At 38.8% G+C, this 18,019-nt stretch overlaps 3 protein-coding genes across 4 annotated transcripts in view; 1 reads left to right on the plus strand and 2 right to left on the minus strand.

Moving 5' to 3' along the window:
• LOC129748529 (uncharacterized) overlaps positions 1-18,019 on the minus strand; it is a 443,948-nt gene that overhangs the window by 223,733 nt on the left and 202,196 nt on the right. The gene's annotated exons all lie outside the window — the stretch shown is intronic.
• The window catches only part of LOC129748543 (uncharacterized), a 54,490-nt gene that overhangs the window by 25,889 nt on the left and 10,582 nt on the right, over positions 1-18,019 (plus strand). Inside the window, exon 4 of the mRNA XM_055743200.1 lies at positions 1,546-1,707. Coding sequence (XP_055599175.1) covers positions 1,546-1,707 — 162 coding nt within the window. The remainder of the gene's footprint in view (positions 1-1,545; positions 1,708-18,019) is intronic.
• LOC129748563 (serine protease 53-like) lies at positions 16,051-17,989 on the minus strand. The gene is made up of 2 exons (XM_055743219.1): positions 17,105-17,989; positions 16,051-16,855 (listed from the first exon to the last, which is right to left on the minus strand). The coding sequence occupies exons 1-2, from the start codon at positions 17,958-17,960 to the stop codon at positions 16,107-16,109; spliced, it is 1,605 nt and encodes a 534-aa protein (XP_055599194.1). The 5' UTR covers positions 17,961-17,989; the 3' UTR covers positions 16,051-16,106.

Below are 18,019 nucleotides of genomic sequence, written 5' to 3' on the forward strand. Positions count from 1 at the left end.
TTTTTGTCATTTTTGTCATTTTTGTCATTTTTGTCACTTTTGTCATTTTTGTCATTTTTGTCATTTTTGTCATTTTTGTCATTTTTGTCATTTTTGTCATTTTTGTCATTTTTGTCATTTTTGTCATTTTTGTCATTTTTGTCATTTTTGTCATTTTTGTCATTTTTGTCATTTTTGTCATTTTTGTCATTTTTGTCATTTTTGTCATTTTTGTCATTTTTGTCATTTTTGTCATTTTTGTCATTTTTGTCATTTTTGTCATTTTTGTTATTTTTGTCATTTTTGTCATTTTTGTCATTTTTGTCATTTTTGTCATTTTTGTCATTTTTGTCATTTTTGTCATTTTTGTCATTTTTGTCATTTTTGTCATTTTTGTCATTTTTGTCATTTTTGTCATTTTTGTCATTTTTATTCAAAATTTTCAAAATTTTCAAAATTTTCAAAATTTTCAAAATTGTCAAAATTGTCAAAATTGTCAAAATTGTCAAAATTGTCAAAATTGTCAAAATTGTCAAAATTGTCAAAATAGTCAAAATTGTCAAAATTTGCAAAGTTTGCAAAATTTGCAAAATTGTCAAAATTGTCAAAATTGTCAAAATTGTCAAAATTGTCAAAATTGTCAAAATTGTCAAAATTGTCAAAATTGTCAAAATTGTCAAAATTGTCAAAATTGTCAAAATTGTCAAAATTGTCAAAATTGTCAAAATTGTCAAAATTGTCAAAATTGTCAAAATTGTCAAAATTGTCAAAATTGTCAAAATTGTCAAAATTGTCAAAATTGTCAAAATTGTCAAAATTGTCAAAATTGTCATAATTGTCAAAATTGTCAAAATTGTCAAAATTGTCAAAATTGTCAAAATTGTCAAAATTGTCAAAATTGTCAAAATTGTCAAAATTGTCAAAATTGTCAAAATTGTCAAAATTGTCAAAATTGTCAAAATTGTCAAAATTGTCAAAATTGTCAAAATTGTCAAAATTGTCAAAATTGTCAAAATTGTCAAAATTGTCAAAATTGTCAAAATTGTCAAAATTGTCAAAATTGTCAAAATTGTCAAAATTGTCAAAATTGTCAAAATTGTCAAAATTGTCAAAATTGTCAAAATTGTCAAAATTGTCAAAATTGTCAAAATTGTCAAAATTGTCAAAATTGTCAAAATTGTCAAAATTGTCAAAATTGTCAAAATTGTCAAAATTGTCAAAATTGTCAAAATTGTCAAAATTGTCAAAATTGTCAAAATTGTCAAAATTGTAAAAATTGTCAAAATTGTCAAAATTGTCAAAATTGTCAAAATTGTCAAAATTGTCAAAATTGTCAAAATTGTCAAAATTGTCAAAATTGACAGAATTGTCAAAAATCAAATGGTAATCATGTTTGAATCAACAAATATTCATTTAAATTTTTTCTGGTGTTTTTAAAAGCATACTCACTATTTTTTGAAAATTGTCTTTAACTCGTTTTACCTGTAATGAAAAAAGAAAGATAACAAAATGAGCAAGTTAAGCAATGTTTAATTTATGGTTTGTTGGATTTTTTTTTCGTTTCAGCATCCCAATTTGGATCACCATTTTTGCAACCATGACAATGTTCTCAATTTTGTACGTGACAAGTTCATCATTGGCGGAAATGTTTCCGCACACCTTTCTCGATTCCTTTGGAGCCATGCTTGGCGTTTCGCTACGCATCATTCCGGAAAAGTTCCTCGGTCGGTGAGTAAACTTTCTCTGTTTTCAATTTCAAAATAATCTATTTCTAAATTTGTTAAATGAAGTTTGGGGAATCACGATTGATGACAAGATTTTTCAAAAGATACAAAATTAACAGCTTTTTGTAAGTGAGAAAAATATTCAGCACTAATTACTTGCATGTTCTGTTTAATGAACCGAGTCGTTGGTTGATTAAATTAAGAAATCGAACCGGGGAGCAAACTTTTCCTTCGCATCGTGTCGTTGAACAATCTGCAAAAGGATGCCAATGAATGGAAAGAAGATGGCTGCTGGCACAAATCAGAATCCATCCACGCCAGTTGGGTGGCAAACCACGATTTATCCTTTTCGTTGAGGGAGAAAATTTTAGTAGGAAACCCGGAATGTTGTTACAGGAAGTTTTTGATCCTAAAATAGCACAAAATAATTGAAAACGTTACTGAACCTTTCAATTTAATGAAACATTTTAACAAATAAACAGCAAGAAAACAAATCAGATATACAAAATTGATTACTTTTTTTGACGGTCGCCATATAACTTACACTTTCATCACCAAAACACCACAAAACCGCCTGAAAGAAAGTCTTCTCAAACATCGATGTACCAAACCAAACTCCGCGGGCAAAGCAGCAAATTAAATTAAGTTGTCTACAAAACTTGCAGATATCAACAGGCGTCTCGTCTGAACATATAAAGGTAGCTGATGTGTCATCACCCACTCGGGCGTTTAAATTTGACAAACTCCCTCCCACCCGGAAGTGACTCCGAGGCGAGGTCGGCGAAGCCAAACCTAGGCCGGGAAGGTACGGTTAATTCATTTATGGAAATTTCCTAGAATAATGAGTCCCCCACCCACGCTCGAATTTTGGTTCTGATCGCATTATGGTCGGTGATATGGGAAAATTTGATGTCGTTTTTCACCGAAAGTCGCGGCAGTGTGGGTTGGGTTGATTCATGGTAGGTAATATTCTTTGTTTGACTTTCATTAAGAGGAAAACGTTTGAACATGTGTAAAAATTTCGATGGACGCAACGAATATGATAGGGAAAAGTTTGATAATATTCAATTTTGGGAATGAGCCATTAAATGAAAATGAAAATATCAATTTCCAGATGTCTGAAATCAACATTTCAGATTTCACATTGAGATTTCAGATTTCAGATTTCAGATTCAGATTTAAGATTCAGATTTCAGATTCTGATTTCAGATTTCAGATTTCAGATTCAGATTTCAGATTCAGATTTCAGATTCAGATTTCAGATTCAGATTTCAGATTCAGATTTCAGATTCAGATTTCAGATTCAGATTTCAGATTCAGATTTCAGATTCAGATTTCAGATTCAGATTTCAGATTCAGATTTCAGATTCAGATTTCAGATTCAGATTTCAGATTCAGATTTCAGATTCAGATTTCAGATTCAGATTTCAGATTCAGATTTCAGATTCAGATTTCAGATTCAGATTTCAGATTCAGATTTCAGATTCAGATTTCAGATTCAGATTTCAGATTCAGATTTCAGATTCAGATTTCAGATTCAGATTTCAGATTCAGATTTCAGATTCAGATTTCAGATTCAGATTTCAGATTCAGATTTCAGATTCAGATTTCAGATTCAGATTTCAGATTCAGATTTCAGATTCAGATTTCAGATTCAGATTTCAGATTCAGATTTCAGATTCAGATTTCAGATTCAGATTTCAGATTCAGATTCCAGATTCAGATTTCAGATTCAGATTTCAGATTCAGATTTCAGATTCAGATTTCAGATTCAGATTTCAGATTCAGATTTCAGATTCAGATTTCAGATTCAGATTTCAGATTCAGATTTCAGATTCAGATTTCAGATTCAGATTTCAGATTCAGATTTCAGATTCAGATTTCAGATTCAGATTTCAGATTCAGATTTCAGATTCAGATTTCAGATTCAGATTTCAGATTCAGATTTCAGATTCAGATTTCAGATTCAGATTTCAGATTCAGATTTCAGATTCAGATTTCAGATTCAGATTTCAGATTCAGATTTCAGATTCAGATTTCAGATTCAGATTTCAGATTTCAGATTCAGATTTCAGATTCAGATTTCAGATTCAGATTTCAGATTCAGATTTCAGATTCAGATTTCAGATTCAGATTTCAGATTCAGATTTCAGATTCAGATTTCAGATTCAGATTTCAGATTCAGATTTCAGATTCAGATTTCAGATTCAGATCTCAGATTCAGATTTCAGATTCAGATTTCAGATTCAGATTTCAGATTCAGATTTCAGATTCAGATTTCAGATTCAGATTTCAGATTCAGATTTCAGATTCAGATTTCAGATTCAGATTTCAGATTCAGATTTCAGATTCAGATTTCAGATTCAGATTTCAGATTCAGATTTCAGATTCAGATTTCAGATTCAGATTTCAGATTCAGATTTCAGATTCAGATTTCAGATTCAGATTTCAGATTCAGATTTCAGATTCAGATTTCAGATTCAGATTTCAGATTCAGATTTCAGATTCAGATTTCAGATTCAGATTTCAGATTCAGATTTCAGATTCAGATTTCAGATTCAGATTTCAGATTCAGATTTCAGATTCAGATTTCAGATTCAGATTTCAGATTCAGATTTCAGATTCAGATTTCAGATTCAGATTTCAGATTCAGATTTCAGATTCAGATTTCAGATTCAGATTTCAGATTCAGATTCAGATTTCAGATTCAGATTTCAGATTCAGATTCAGATTTCAGATTCAGATTTCAGATTCAGATTTCAGATTCAGATTTCAGATTCAGATTTCAGATTCAGATTTCAGATTCAGATTTCAGATTCAGATTTCAGATTCAGATTTCAGATTCAGATTTCAGATTCAGATTTCAGATTCAGATTCAGATTTCAGATTTCAGATTCAGATTCAGATTCAGATTTCAGATTCAGATTTCAGATTCAGATTTCAGATTCAGATTTCAGATTCAGATTTCAGATTCAGATTTCAGATTCAGATTTCAGATTCAGATTTCAGATTTAGATTTCAGATTCAGATTTCAGATTCAGATTTCAGATTCAGATTTCAGATTCAGATTTCAGATTCAGATTTCAGATTCAGATTTCAGATTCAGATTTCAGATTCAGATTTCAGATTCAGATTTCAGATTCAGATTTCAGATTCAGATTTCAGATTCAGATTTCAGATTCAGATTTCAGATTCAGATTTCAGATTCAGATTTCAGATTCAGATTTCAGATTCAGATTTCAGATTCAGATTTCAGATTCAGATTTCAGATTCAGATTTCAAATTCAGATTTCAGATTCAGATTTCAGATTCAGATTTCAGATTCAGATTTCAGATTCAGATTTCAGATTCAGATTTCAGATTCAGATTTCAGATTCAGATTTCAGATTCAGATTTCAGATTCAGATTTCAAATTCAGATTTCAGATTCAGATTTCAGATTCAGATTTCAGATTCAGATTTCAGATTCAGATTTCAGATTCAGATTTCAGATTCAGATTTCAGATTCAGATTTCAGATTCAGATTTCAGATTCAGATTTCAGATTCAGATTTCAGATTCAGATTTCAGATTCAGATTTCAGATTCAGATTTCAGATTCAGATTTCAGATTCAGATTTCAGATTCAGATTTCAGATTCAGATTTCAGATTCAGATTTCAGATTCAGATTTCAGATTCAGATTTCAGATTCAGATTTCAGATTCAGATTTCAGATTCAGATTTCAGATTCAGATTTCAGATTCAGATTTCAGATTCAGATTTCAGATTCAGATTTCAGATTCAGATTTCAGATTCAGATTTCAGATTCAGATTTCAGATTCAGATTTCAGATTCAGATTTCAGATTCAGATTTCAGATTCAGATTTCAGATTCAGATTTCAGATTCAGATTTCAGATTCAGATTTCAGATTCAGATTTCAGATTCAGATTTCAGATTCAGATTTCAGATTCAGATTTCAGATTCAGATTTCAGATTCAGATTTCAGATTCAGATTTCAGATTCAGATTTCAGATTCAGATTTCAGTTTCAGATTTCAGATTCAGATTTCAGATTCAGATTTCAGATTCAGATTTCAGATTCAGATTTCAGATTCAGATCTCAGATTCAGATTTCTGTGTCAGATTTCAAATTCAGATTTCAGATTCAGATTTCAGATTTAGATTTTCAACGTGAGATTCACTATAAGTTCATGAAACGTCTAAACATTCTAAAGCATGGAGTTTTGATTAACTCAAAGATGTTTCAAAAAGATTTCTTGACCATCCTGTAACATGAGCATCGACAATTCTTGAAGAAATTCACCTGCCATTTCTTCACTATTTTCAATTCTGCACTGAATCCGAGAGAATTGCTTGTTTTGTTCGAGATTAATTTTTGTGAAACATTCCTGAAGATGCCTCCAAATTGAAACATCTCAACACCATTCAATTCCGCATATTTCAGCAAAAACTATAACTGAAAAATACAAATATCATTTTTGTTGTGACATTCTTTATTTGCAGTGGCAACTGATGTGCTCATTCAATATAAATCCTTTAAAAATATTGTCCTTTCAGCTGGGATGTAGCTTTTCACATCCATGAAGATCAGGCGCGGTGTCGTTGATACCTATTTGAATGGGCCCCTCATGTATTGGTTATATTCCTGATCCAAGGGAGGTAGAACGGTACATCGGTGAAGCTTTCCTCGGAGCAATCGTCAGTGTCCTGGGATCTGATAAAAGATGTGAGCCCCATTAAGTGCCAGCTGTTTTCGTGTTTGACGAAAAATCCGCTTCCGCTGTCTCTGCTGCAAACCGTCGTCGGTCCGGATTTATGTTCGGCGCAAAAAACTCCGTGATTCAGTTTAGAACCAAAGGAATCTCGATCTCTTAGCAAACAAGTTATAGGGTCGAGCACATGAAGTTCCGCCTTTTTTATTTCCGTAGCCATGTCTTCATCACCAGTAAGTCTCCAGCCGATTGAAGTTCCCTGAGAATTGGTTAAATCTGCACTCAAACAAGCTGGCAGAATGTAGTTTGTGAAGCGAACTCTTTCAGCCAACTCCAAAATGGCTATATTGTTCTGTAGGCTTTCGAGGCTGAAGTTGGCAAATAAATACGTCTCCTGCACACGGAACTCTCTGCTGTTTACCGGGTGAATGTTATGCAATTTGTGAAGGCCCAGCCTCACCAAAACTCTTCTTGGATTCACGAGTTGATTGGAGTTTTTATCAAACAAGCAATGTGCCGCAGTGAGCACAAACGACTCACCAATAAGCGTACCACCACAGACCAAGCGCAAGGAACGTCCTGTCTTATGATAAACGGCAGTGTGCCATGGCCACTCTCCTTTGGCTGTTGCGCTGCCTACTTCGATCGCTGATTGTGGAATCTTTGGTATTCCACAAGGATACTGGCTTGCAGCAGTGCAGCCGAGTAACAAGCTCGCCAAAATAGATACGGTCAACATCGCTTCCTAAAATCAACTGCTGAATTGTTCATCGGATGCTGTCCTTTATAAACGAGAAGCGGAATTTGTGACGTCAGTTCATTCGTAACCAAAGGTCGACCAGTAGTGAAAAATAAAATAATTTTCACAATTTAACAATGCCTCCGGTCCTGTTGATGATAATGGTCACGGATAAAAAAAAGAAATCCATTTAATGATTATAAAATAGCTGGTAATTTCAGAGAACTTTGGGAAAACCCCACTTATGATTAGGTACATAGATCTTTATTTTGCTCATCATGACCGTTTTTTGCGACACATAAACTCAAACAGCTGACACCAAGTCTAATGATGCAGTGTGGCTGGAAATTCCAATCAAATAATCGTTTCAAACTGTTGACCTCCTTTCACGATAACGTTAAAAACCTATGGCTTCTAACGTTTAGCAACGAACAATGAATGTTGAAACTTTCGTTTGATATTGTTACTGGTGATTTATGTTTAACATAAAACGTGTCTACGATAAAATTGCCACACTAGGAAAATGAATGAAATTAATGAAAATTTGAGTAGATTTATTTCATAGTGCATTGTTTACATCCTGCAAGTTTTAAAGTTCTGGGATCCTGCAACATTCCCGGCCGACTGGATGCAGGGTATCCTCGTAAAGGTCCCGAAGAAAGGAGACCTGACAGAGTGCGGTAACTGGCGAGGCATAACGTTGATCTGTACAACCCTCAAAGTACTCTGCAAAGTGATTCTGAACAGGATCCAGGAGAAAATAGACGCCACACTCCGACGGCAACAAGCTGGATTCCGATCTCGACGATCATGTGTGGACCACATCACAACGCTCCGAATCATACTGGAACAAATCAACGAATTCCAGGACTCTCTTCTGCTGGTGTTCGTTGATTTCGAAAAAGCATTTGACCGACTTAACCATGAAAACATCTGGGCGGCTCTAAGGCGACGAGGGGTCCCAGAGAAACTAGTCCATCTCATCGAAGCACAGTATGAGGCATTTTCGTGCAAGGTCTTGCACGACGGTGTCTTGTCCGAACCAATCCCGGTAACTGCTGGAGTGAGACAAGGATGTATTCTATCACCGCTACTTTTTCTAATCGTAATGGATGAGATTCTGATTGGATCGATTGACTGTGCACCGAACCGAGGATTGCCGTGGAATCCTTCAACAATGGAGCAACTGAACGACCTTGACCTGGCTGACGATATTGTTTTGCTCGCCCAAACACAACCAGATATGCAGAGCAAACTCGACGACCTCACCGAAAGTTCCAAGGCAGCAGGTCTCAAAGTCAATGTCGGAAAGACCAAGTCGATGGAGATCAACACAGGAGATCCCTCCTGTTTCCTGGTAGCTGGGCAACAAGTTGAGAAAGTGGAGTGCTTCCAGTATCTTGGTAGCCAGATTACGCCTGATGGTGGTACCAGAAAAGACATCGAAACACGGATCAGAAAGGCCCGATTTGCGTTTGCGAGTCTCCGAAACATCTGGCGGTCACGCCAGATCTCTCTACGAACAAAAATCCGAATCTTCAACTCAAACGTCAAATCCGTATTGCTGTACGGGTGCGAAACTTGGTGCACATATGCGGTAACGACGCGAAAACTGCAAGTATTTGTAAACCGCTGCCTGCGGAATATCATCCGCGCTTGGTGGCCTGGCAACTGGATCTCGAATGAGGAACTACATCGCCGGTGTCATCAAAAGGCGCTAGAAATCGAGATTCGGGAACGTAAGTGGAGATGGATTGGGCACACGCTGCGAAGAGATGAAAACGAGATTTGCAGAGAGGCGCTAGATTGGAATCCAGAAGGTCATCGAAGAAGAGGCAGACCCAGAAATTCGTGGCGGCGAAGTCTAGCCGCTGAAATCCGAACTGTCGACGAGAATCTTGACTGGGACCAGGTGAAGACGCTGGCTCCGGATCGTCAACAGTGGAGGTCTTTTACCACGGCCCTATGCACCGGAGGATCGGCGCGGGATCATTAAGTAAGTTAAGTAAGTAAGTAATCAAAACACGCGGAAATGGAGTCGAAAAAACAGCGAGAACAAGGATCTCTTGCATCGTTCCATCGCTTAACCCTCATCCGCATTAGAGTGTCATTTTGACACTATTGCAAGTTTGAATGCTTGTAACTTTTTTCAGAAGCTTCAAAAAAGAAAAATTTCTTCGGGGACCCTAAATGAATTCAAAAGTTCTTTAATATTGCATCTTTACTTTATTTATGGACGAACCCTGGAAGGCTGGACAAAAAAACTCCCTTTTCCGACTTAGAGTGTCATTTTGACACTCCAAAAGTAAAATCTATTTAATTCGTTCGAATTATTATAAACTTCATATAAAACTTATATCAACAGAAACCTTGTAATGTCAGTAAAATATGTTTCGAACATTATATACAGCTAAAGTTACAAGTTTTCTCGTTATTCAACATGAAAGAAAAAAAATCCGAAAAAACATGCCTTACGAAAACTGCTGTAGTTCATATGTTACACGTCCAAAAAAATGTTTGCCTTATGCATATGAAAGCTGAAGTTAATGCCTGTATTATGAAGACAAGAAATATTTTTTTAATTTTTTTTTAATGAAATGGTCACAAAAAGTTAAAAAAAGTGGTCTAAAAAACCTACTTTTCATTCGATTGCTAGTAAATACTGTTTGAGCGATGGTAGAGTTTTGAAAAAAATATGACTACAAAATCTATTAAAATTCCAACATTTTGCTGTCTTTGGATTTTTGATGCAACAAAAATTGAATTTACTGGAATTTTTCAAAGTTCACTACTTTGCGCGATTTTTTTACAAATTGAAATTTCATCTGTTTTTGTGGTCCACTGTCAGGTTGTACCCGGATTATCAGTGCTTTTACTTTGTTTGGACCAATCAAGAGTATATTCATTAGAAAGCACATTTAATCTACATTCTAGTGAGGTGCTACAAATCACGCTGTGAGATTTCACAAAAATATGAAAATTATAAACGTAAAATCATTCCTGAATTTCTAGAACTACAAGCAGCGGTCCAGCAAAACGTGTTTGTTTGCTCTCCGAGTAGGTACGGTGGGTGGTGATTCTGGCAGAGAGCGAAGCCGAGAGACAAAATAACGATGCGTGTCGTGCATTTCTTGGTCTGTCGGCTTCGCTCTCTGACCGAATAACCACCCACCGTACCTACTCGGAGAGCAAACAAACACGTTTTGCTGGACCGCTGCTTGTAGTTCTAGAAATTCAGGAATGATTTTACGTTTATAATTTTCATATTTTTGTGAAATCTCACAGCGTGATTTGTAGCACCTCACTAGAATGTAGATTAAATGTGCTTTCTAATGAATATACTCTTGATTGGTCCAAACAAAGTAAAAGCACTGATAATCCGGGTACAACCTGACAGTGGACCACAAAAACAGATGAAATTTCAATTTGTAAAAAAATCGCGCAAAGTAGTGAACTTTGAAAAATTCCAGTAAATTCAATTTTTGTTGCATCAAAAATCCAAAGACAGCAAAATGTTGGAATTTTAATAGATTTTGTAGTCATATTTTTTTCAAAACTCTACCATCGCTCAAACAGTATTTACTAGCAATCGAATGAAAAGTAGGTTTTTTAGACCACTTTTTTTAACTTTTTGTGACCATTTCATTAAAAAAAATTTAAAAAAATATTTCTTGTCTTCATGATGTAGGCATTAACTTCAGCTTTCATATGCATAAGTCAAATATTTTTTTGGACATGTATTATATGAACTACAGCAATTTTCCTGAGGCATGTTTTTTCGGATTTTTTTTCTTTCGTGCTGAATAACGGGAAAACTTTAAGTTTTAGCTATATATAATGTTCTAAACATATTTTACTGACTTCACAAGGTTTCTAGTGATATATGTTTCATTGTAATCGGTTATATATAAAAAGAGTTATGATGATTTTAGCTTGGAGTGTCAAATTGACACTCCTAGTGCTGATTAGGGTAATGAAATCTAATGCGGATGAGGGTTAAACGTTGGTAATCGAAAACTCCACGGTGTCGCGAGTGATTAAGCAGTTCGTGGAATGATTGACCACCGATCGAAAGCCCAGAAGTGAAGGAAAAAGTATTCCATACATTACCAAAAATCACAACCGCGCAGTTGGGGCCTTCAACCGAAACCCGAACGTTTCCGTTCGGGATGTGGCTAGGAAGCTGCACCAAAGCCGAACTTAACGGTACGGAGCAGCGGCCTGGAGGCAGGCCCTGGGGAGACACTGTAACCTGCAGCAACTTAGCAGCGTTCAGCGGCTGATGAACCTGCGGGTTATCAACGGATACCGGACCATGTCGTCCGAAGCCGCCTGTGTAGTGGCGGGTGTCATGTCCATCTCGGTTTTGCTAGAGGAGGATGTCTACTGCTATGAAAACAAAGACACGCCCAACGTACGAGATCTCGCCAATGGGGACTCGATGTCCAACTGGCAGCAGCTGTTGGACAGCTCAACGAGAGGAAGGTGGACCCATCGTCTGATTCCGCACATCGGGAGCTGTATCGGAAGAAGGCACGGTGAAGTGGACTTCTATATGACGCAATTCCTGACTGGTCATGGATGCTTCATGAAGTACCACTACCAGTTTGGACATGTGGCTTCGCCATATTGCCCAGATTGAGGGGATAATGAGGAAACACCCGAGCATGTGGTGTTTGTCTGTCCGAGGTTTGCGGCGATACGTTCTTCCATATTTGCCGACTGTGGGCCCGATACGACCGCAGACAACGTTGTACAGAGGATGTGTGCGATCTTGGATCATGATTGTCCTGCAGAGGAGCTGGAACCAACGGCAGTCCGCGCACGGTGTAGGATGAATCCATTGACGGGGAGCATCTGAGTAGTCCGACCCTTGAGCGGAGGTCAGGAGTGCGCCGCGAACGTGAGTCGGATACCCCAATGTCGGGGGGTATCCGAGTAGTGCCGTTTCCTAAGGGGGAAACTGCGGGGATAAGACTATACCTTCCTCCTAGCGGACCTTGAAGGAAGAGGGTTAACCACTGTCGGGGGATACCCACAGTTAGAGAGGCTCTCGATGCCGGGTGAGTCTCTCGAGTCGGTCTAGGATGTCGTCACCGTCGGGAAACATCCAAGTCGTAGCGTTCCAAGTCCCGAACGTGTGCCGTGACAGGCACGAGTCCAGGACAAGCTGCTCTCGATCTGGAACACAGCGGGCAGGAAAATTCGCGGGCCTTTGGAGCCAAAACCATAAAATCACAGACAAACAGACATGACACTCTGATGAAAAATGTCCAAATTTTTCGCAAAGCTGCTTGTATTGCCATCTGGTGTCGACATTGCCTATTATGAGAAACTGCAGCCACCAATCGGTTCAGAAAATAAAAAATCATCACGATACCCATGAAACCAGATATCTTTAAACCTGTTGTAAACAAATAAACATTTGACGCCCAACGTGACGGAGTTGGAGTAAATTTTCAACCGCCGGAATTCGGCAACTGCCACCCACATGAAACCGGTCCGCCGGATTTCCGGTGCTGGTGGAGGCAAATCATCACCAGGAACCAGTAGGGGTGGAGGAAGGACCGGAATAGTGGAACTGGACTCGGACTTGGACGACACCCGATCTGATGTGGGATCCCTGTTTTGTTCGGAGCTAGACGGTGTCACCACTAGACGCAAGATGCAGTTTCGCCGGGTGACGGATTTGATTCAGTGTGAGAAGGTTACCCCGACCAGAATCAGCGAGCCGATTCTAGGTTCAAAGTTGATTGAAACTAGCCCAAATAGTACCCTGGTTGCCACCCCAAAGCCGGAAGCTATCGATACCGTCAGCAAGCTACAATCGGTCAACAGTGCCAGCACGGTGTTGAAAGTCAGCAACTGTGCAGTAATTTCTATTGGAACTTTGTGACCATACTTTCGGTAGCTTTCGGATTTGTTCTAACGGAAGTGGTTCTGAAGCAGAGCATCAAGATGCTGGTTTACCTAAAGCTGTCCCTGGAATGGGACATCATACAGGGTAATAACTACATCATAGCTGCCGTAGGATCCACCGATCAACCACCGCCAGGATTGGTGAAGAATTTCCGAACCCGTATCACACCCGGAGGCAATATCACAGTCAATTCTGTGCTAAGGATGGCCGTTGCCATACCGCTCATATTTATCCTAGTTCTAATTTATGCCATTGTTTGGATTCTGTACATCCTGAATATGATTTTTCTGATGGAAATTAATTTGTTTTGAAATATGAATAAAAGGGTACCTATTTTAATTTTTGGTTTATTTTCACAAACTGATTTTATATTTGTTTTAATAAAAAAATATCATGATATCAGCCAAACCGCTACGTGCATAATTTTTGGCATGCGTTGGAATGTTCTGCTTTCCTGCTATCCAGATCCTTCTCCGACTATTGCAATTCATGGAACTGATTAATCCATTTTATTTTTATTAATGATTCTTTCTGATTAGGCAACAGAATGGAACAAGATTTCTTGAGGAATCAAAGATGAACACTGCTGCAGTAGAACTACGTAAAACTATCCGGTACCAGCTGGTAAAAATTATGCGTACGTCACAGTCACAGGAAGAAACTAACGTCTTTTTTCTTTTCCGCAGTTCCGAGTTTTCCGTAATTTTAATCGAAAAATTTGATCTACATTAATCTCACACCGTACTTTGTTTACATTGAAAATTTGTTTTCCTATAAGCTCCAAGGATATTTATAAAACAAACAGCTACTATGATGAAAAACATTTGATATTCACACTAGTGCACTCTGGTGTCGACATTGCCTAGCTTTGGAAAAATACCGGAACCGGTTTGCGAAAACCGGAAACAGAGTGTCCCGTCTGTTTATCTGTGATAAAATGGTTATTCTATAACCACAAATGGTTAATTAAAAATGAGCGTGCTGGTAAAATTTTGTAAACAGGAACAGCGTGCCTTCAGCTACGGGTGGTTGCATATTGAGGAAAAGTAGACAAGGGGTACCAAAAGGGTGACAGCTAATTGTTCGCCTACCATGCCTACGATTACGATTGCCTGTCACAAGATAGACGATTCCGTGTATCGGTATAAGAACACATCCGAAACTGTACACGGAAGAGGACGTGCGAACTGTCACCACAAAAAGAAATTACGTCATCTAGAATCGACCCATCCGCGATGCCAGGTAAATGTTTGACGTTTTGTTGTTAGGACAAATGTACGGTCGTTTTCCAAAGCTTTCCAAAAGCTCCCTGTGTAGCCAATAATTGCGAGCGCGAAACTCTCTCGGTCGATAAGCCATTCCGAGTCAATAATCCCTCTCTATCGTCCTCAACTACACGCACACACACAGCGGCTGAGCTATCGTCAGTCAGCTAACGATATTGAGTGAGATAGGTCGTGTTGCTGCCGTTTAGCCAGTGAAGCATATGTTCCACACTTCCTATCTAATCTAAACTCTTTTATGGAGGAGATGGTGTCACTAGTGGTTGCTTAATAACTCAAATTGCCGATGACTGCTGATGATGCTGTGTACAAACAAATGTTAACATCATCTCACTTTGAAGCCAAACATCTCAAACTTAGTTCATGATGTAGCAGCAGTGTTGCTAAATATGCTGAGATTTAAACTCAGAATAGCACATGTATGTAATTGAGAACATTAATGAGTGAGGATATCATTTTAGTGGTGTAACGGAAATAGCTATCGTTAATGTTATAAGAAGTTATTTAAGGACTTGACGAACCAAACTTATAAAAATAAACACTATTCAACTACTGAAACCTGCGTTGATTACTAATTTTAACAGATCATGGGCCCTGATACGTCTGGATTGCAAGAAACGGTTAGCACGAGAGGGTACTCTCAAGACTTGCGGTGGACAAGTGTACCTGCACCCAGGGCAGAGTAGTTCGTCAGCCACTGAAGGCAACCAGCGCAGAGAACATCCAGCGGTGCCACTGGAACTCGAAGACGTCAAAGCAGGTTCCGATAGGGTTTCTCTCTATGCTACGCCTCGAGCTCCGCTGTGGCAGGATAGTAGTGCGAAATCTTTGCTGACGACCGGGAGGAAAACTTGCGGGATCCGAAGTCGAGATTGGTCAGCACAGAAGAGAAGTGGTCCAGTCCAGCAGCAGGATTAGCCCGAGGCGGAGCTTGGATGGAAGAATGGTGGGTGGAAGAATTGTTTGTTTCGCGGGAAGTTCGACAGTAGACGAAACTATTAACATCCTCAATTTGCGAATTGGAAGAGGTGTTGAAGCCCGCGATAGGGCCATTCGCTTATTGACGATCGCTGATGGAATTAACGATGGCTTATGCACTGTGAAGCTATGCAAGGAGATAGCTTACAAACGATTACTTCATTTTACCACTGAAACTTGAGTTTTCGACAACTTTTTTTCCCCATCCCTCCTTTCTATGAGGGGGAAGGTGTTTTTACTCCACAGGCTCAATAAACTTTTCCATGTTTTTTTTCACGCCAATCTAATCAGAAGTTTCCAAGTATATGCGTTACATATAGACATTAAACCCTTTTAATATAGATAATTTATTATGTATGTATGTATGTATGTATGTATCCACCTTGGGTTTGCGCTTTTAATATAGATAATTTATTATGAACACGAATACTCTCTGCATTAACTTTCAAATATAAGTTGTGTTCCTTGCGAAAATGCAAGCAAATCAGTAAAGTTGGTATTTAAATTAAGCAAGCGCATAATACAAAGAAAAATTTTGATGAAACAGAAGCTGTGATGCAAATGGGAAGAAGGAGGCATTGCAAAGACATTGTAGAAGATAGAATTTTGGGATCATTTTCGTTTTACGCGATTAAAACCATTACTATACCAGGTATCATATCTGTTTTAATTCAGCTAAATTCATCAACTTATGTCATTTGTCTTGAATCAATCATGAACTACTTTGAAATACTATATTTGAACGTAAATAATGTTCCATTCATTGAAAACCATCAGTTTCGGGCTTGAAGCCGCTCAGCCGTCAGATAACTCGCTACATCCGTAAACACATGCGGAGATGTGACATCAAATTGTATGCCGTAGGATAAAATTCCCCGTATCATCCACTGATTGTTTTCCAACATGAAAAGGCCTGCGCCTCCGCTGCCTTCAGTAGCGGAACCATTTTGATACAGGGCGCAAAATTGTGCATCCTTCCATCTTCGGCTGTACGCCGGATACTGTGTCAGGCAATCTACCGTAGGAATAATTTTGAACATTGCCTGCTCCGAAGATACCGGATTCGAATCCTTGTCGAACTTCCACGTTATCAACTGCCCAGTTTTGTGGGCTATTTTGTCCAATCCGGTATCGCCCTTCCACAGACAGATGGGCTGAATGTACTCGGAGAACACGATGTCGGAGTAAAGCTGCAACAGGGTGGGTCCATTTTCCCGGACGATCACTTTGCTGACATCGAGCTCCTGGCTGAATCGGACCTTCCCAAAGATGTCTTCGGTGAGGCCAATCCGTATGAAGAAATCTGAGGGTTTCCATGGCTTCTTCGGCTCGATGCAGAATCCAGCTGTGATCACGGTTTTTTTCGCCAGAATAGTTATGCCACATAGGTATCGAACTGATTCGGAATCTCTCCGATAGAGCGCTCCGTGCCAGGGCCAGTTGTATACCAGTTCCGTCTCCGTTTGATCTTCGGCTCCAATCGAGTATCGTTTGATCTGCTTCCGTTGTCCGCAGAAGGATGCTGGGAAAAGGTGGAAAATATTTGTTGATTCTATGATAGATTAAGTTAAAAAAGACTGTCCGTGGAATGATTTTCCTAAGGGGCCCGTACAATAGCCCGTCGTACGTCGCGTCGCGTCAGTATCGCGTAGACATTTCATTTTGGGGATGCCACAAAAGTGATTTTCACAAAATTTAAAAAATTAACTTAACGAAAGAAAGTGTTGCATTTTTTCACGTACAGTCCTAATTAAAAATAAGAGATACTAACCGGTTTTATCCTTCACTTGAACGTTGGTAATGTTCTTGATCCATGGGATGTAATCCGTAACATTGGTGAAACCGGCATAGCTATCCGTTGCGCAAAAGTTGGTGGTATCGGGTCGCTTCTTAATGAATGATACTATCCCCATCAAGTGCCAGCTGTTTCGATGTTTGACGAACAATCCACCCCCGCTGTCCCCATTGCAGACGGTCGTTCCGTTTTTGTGCCCGGCACAGAACATGCCTCGATCAATGGTGTGACCAAAATAATCACGATCGCTGATTAAACAGTTTACCGAATCTATGATGGGAAGGTCAGCTTTCTTCAGAATAGGAGATATCTCGTCATTATCGGTCAGACCCCATCCGATTGAAGTTCCTTGAGAGCTTGTGGCCTCCGTGGTCAAACAAGCGGGCAGAATGAAGTTCGTGAAGCGAGCTACCTCAGCCAGCTCCAAGATGGCGATATCATTCTGTAAGCTTTCGCGACTGAAGTTGGCGTACAGATGCATTGTCTGGACCGGAAACTCTTTGCTGGTGACAGAGTTGATTTCATCCAGATTATGAACGCCAAGTCGAACGGAAATCCGCTTCCGGTTCATCAGTTGATAGGTGTTTTCGTTGAACAGACAGTGAGCTGCCGTCAGAACGAATTCTTCACTAATCAAAGTTCCACCGCAGGCATAGCTATAAGAACGTCCTTCCTTGTGGTAGATGGCTGCGTGCCACGGCCATTCTCCGTGATTTACGGAACTTCCTCCTTTGATTGTTGCCTGGTGCTGCACTTTTGGCACACCGCAGGGAAATTCCTCCGCCACAGAGCTGCCAACAAACAAACTCGCCAAAAGTGAAACGGCCAACATCACTTTTTTAATCTTCACAACTCAACGGGTCGTCAGACACTGACTTCAGTAATCGAAAA

The sequence above is a fragment of the Uranotaenia lowii genome, chromosome 1 (assembly GCF_029784155.1).
Source record: "Uranotaenia lowii strain MFRU-FL chromosome 1, ASM2978415v1, whole genome shotgun sequence".
NCBI classification, from domain to species: domain Eukaryota; kingdom Metazoa; phylum Arthropoda; class Insecta; order Diptera; family Culicidae; genus Uranotaenia; species Uranotaenia lowii.

Bases quoted from the DNA above. Each gene is read 5' to 3' on its own strand.
- LOC129748563 (XM_055743219.1), bottom strand. From the start codon at position 17,960: ATGTTGGCCGTTTCACTTTTGGCGAGTTTGTTTGTTGGCAGCTCTGTG. The intron at 16,856-17,104 runs GTTAGTATCTCT...ACCTTTTCCCAG, and splicing joins TCAAGTGAAGGATAAAACCG to CATCCTTCTGCGGACAACGG.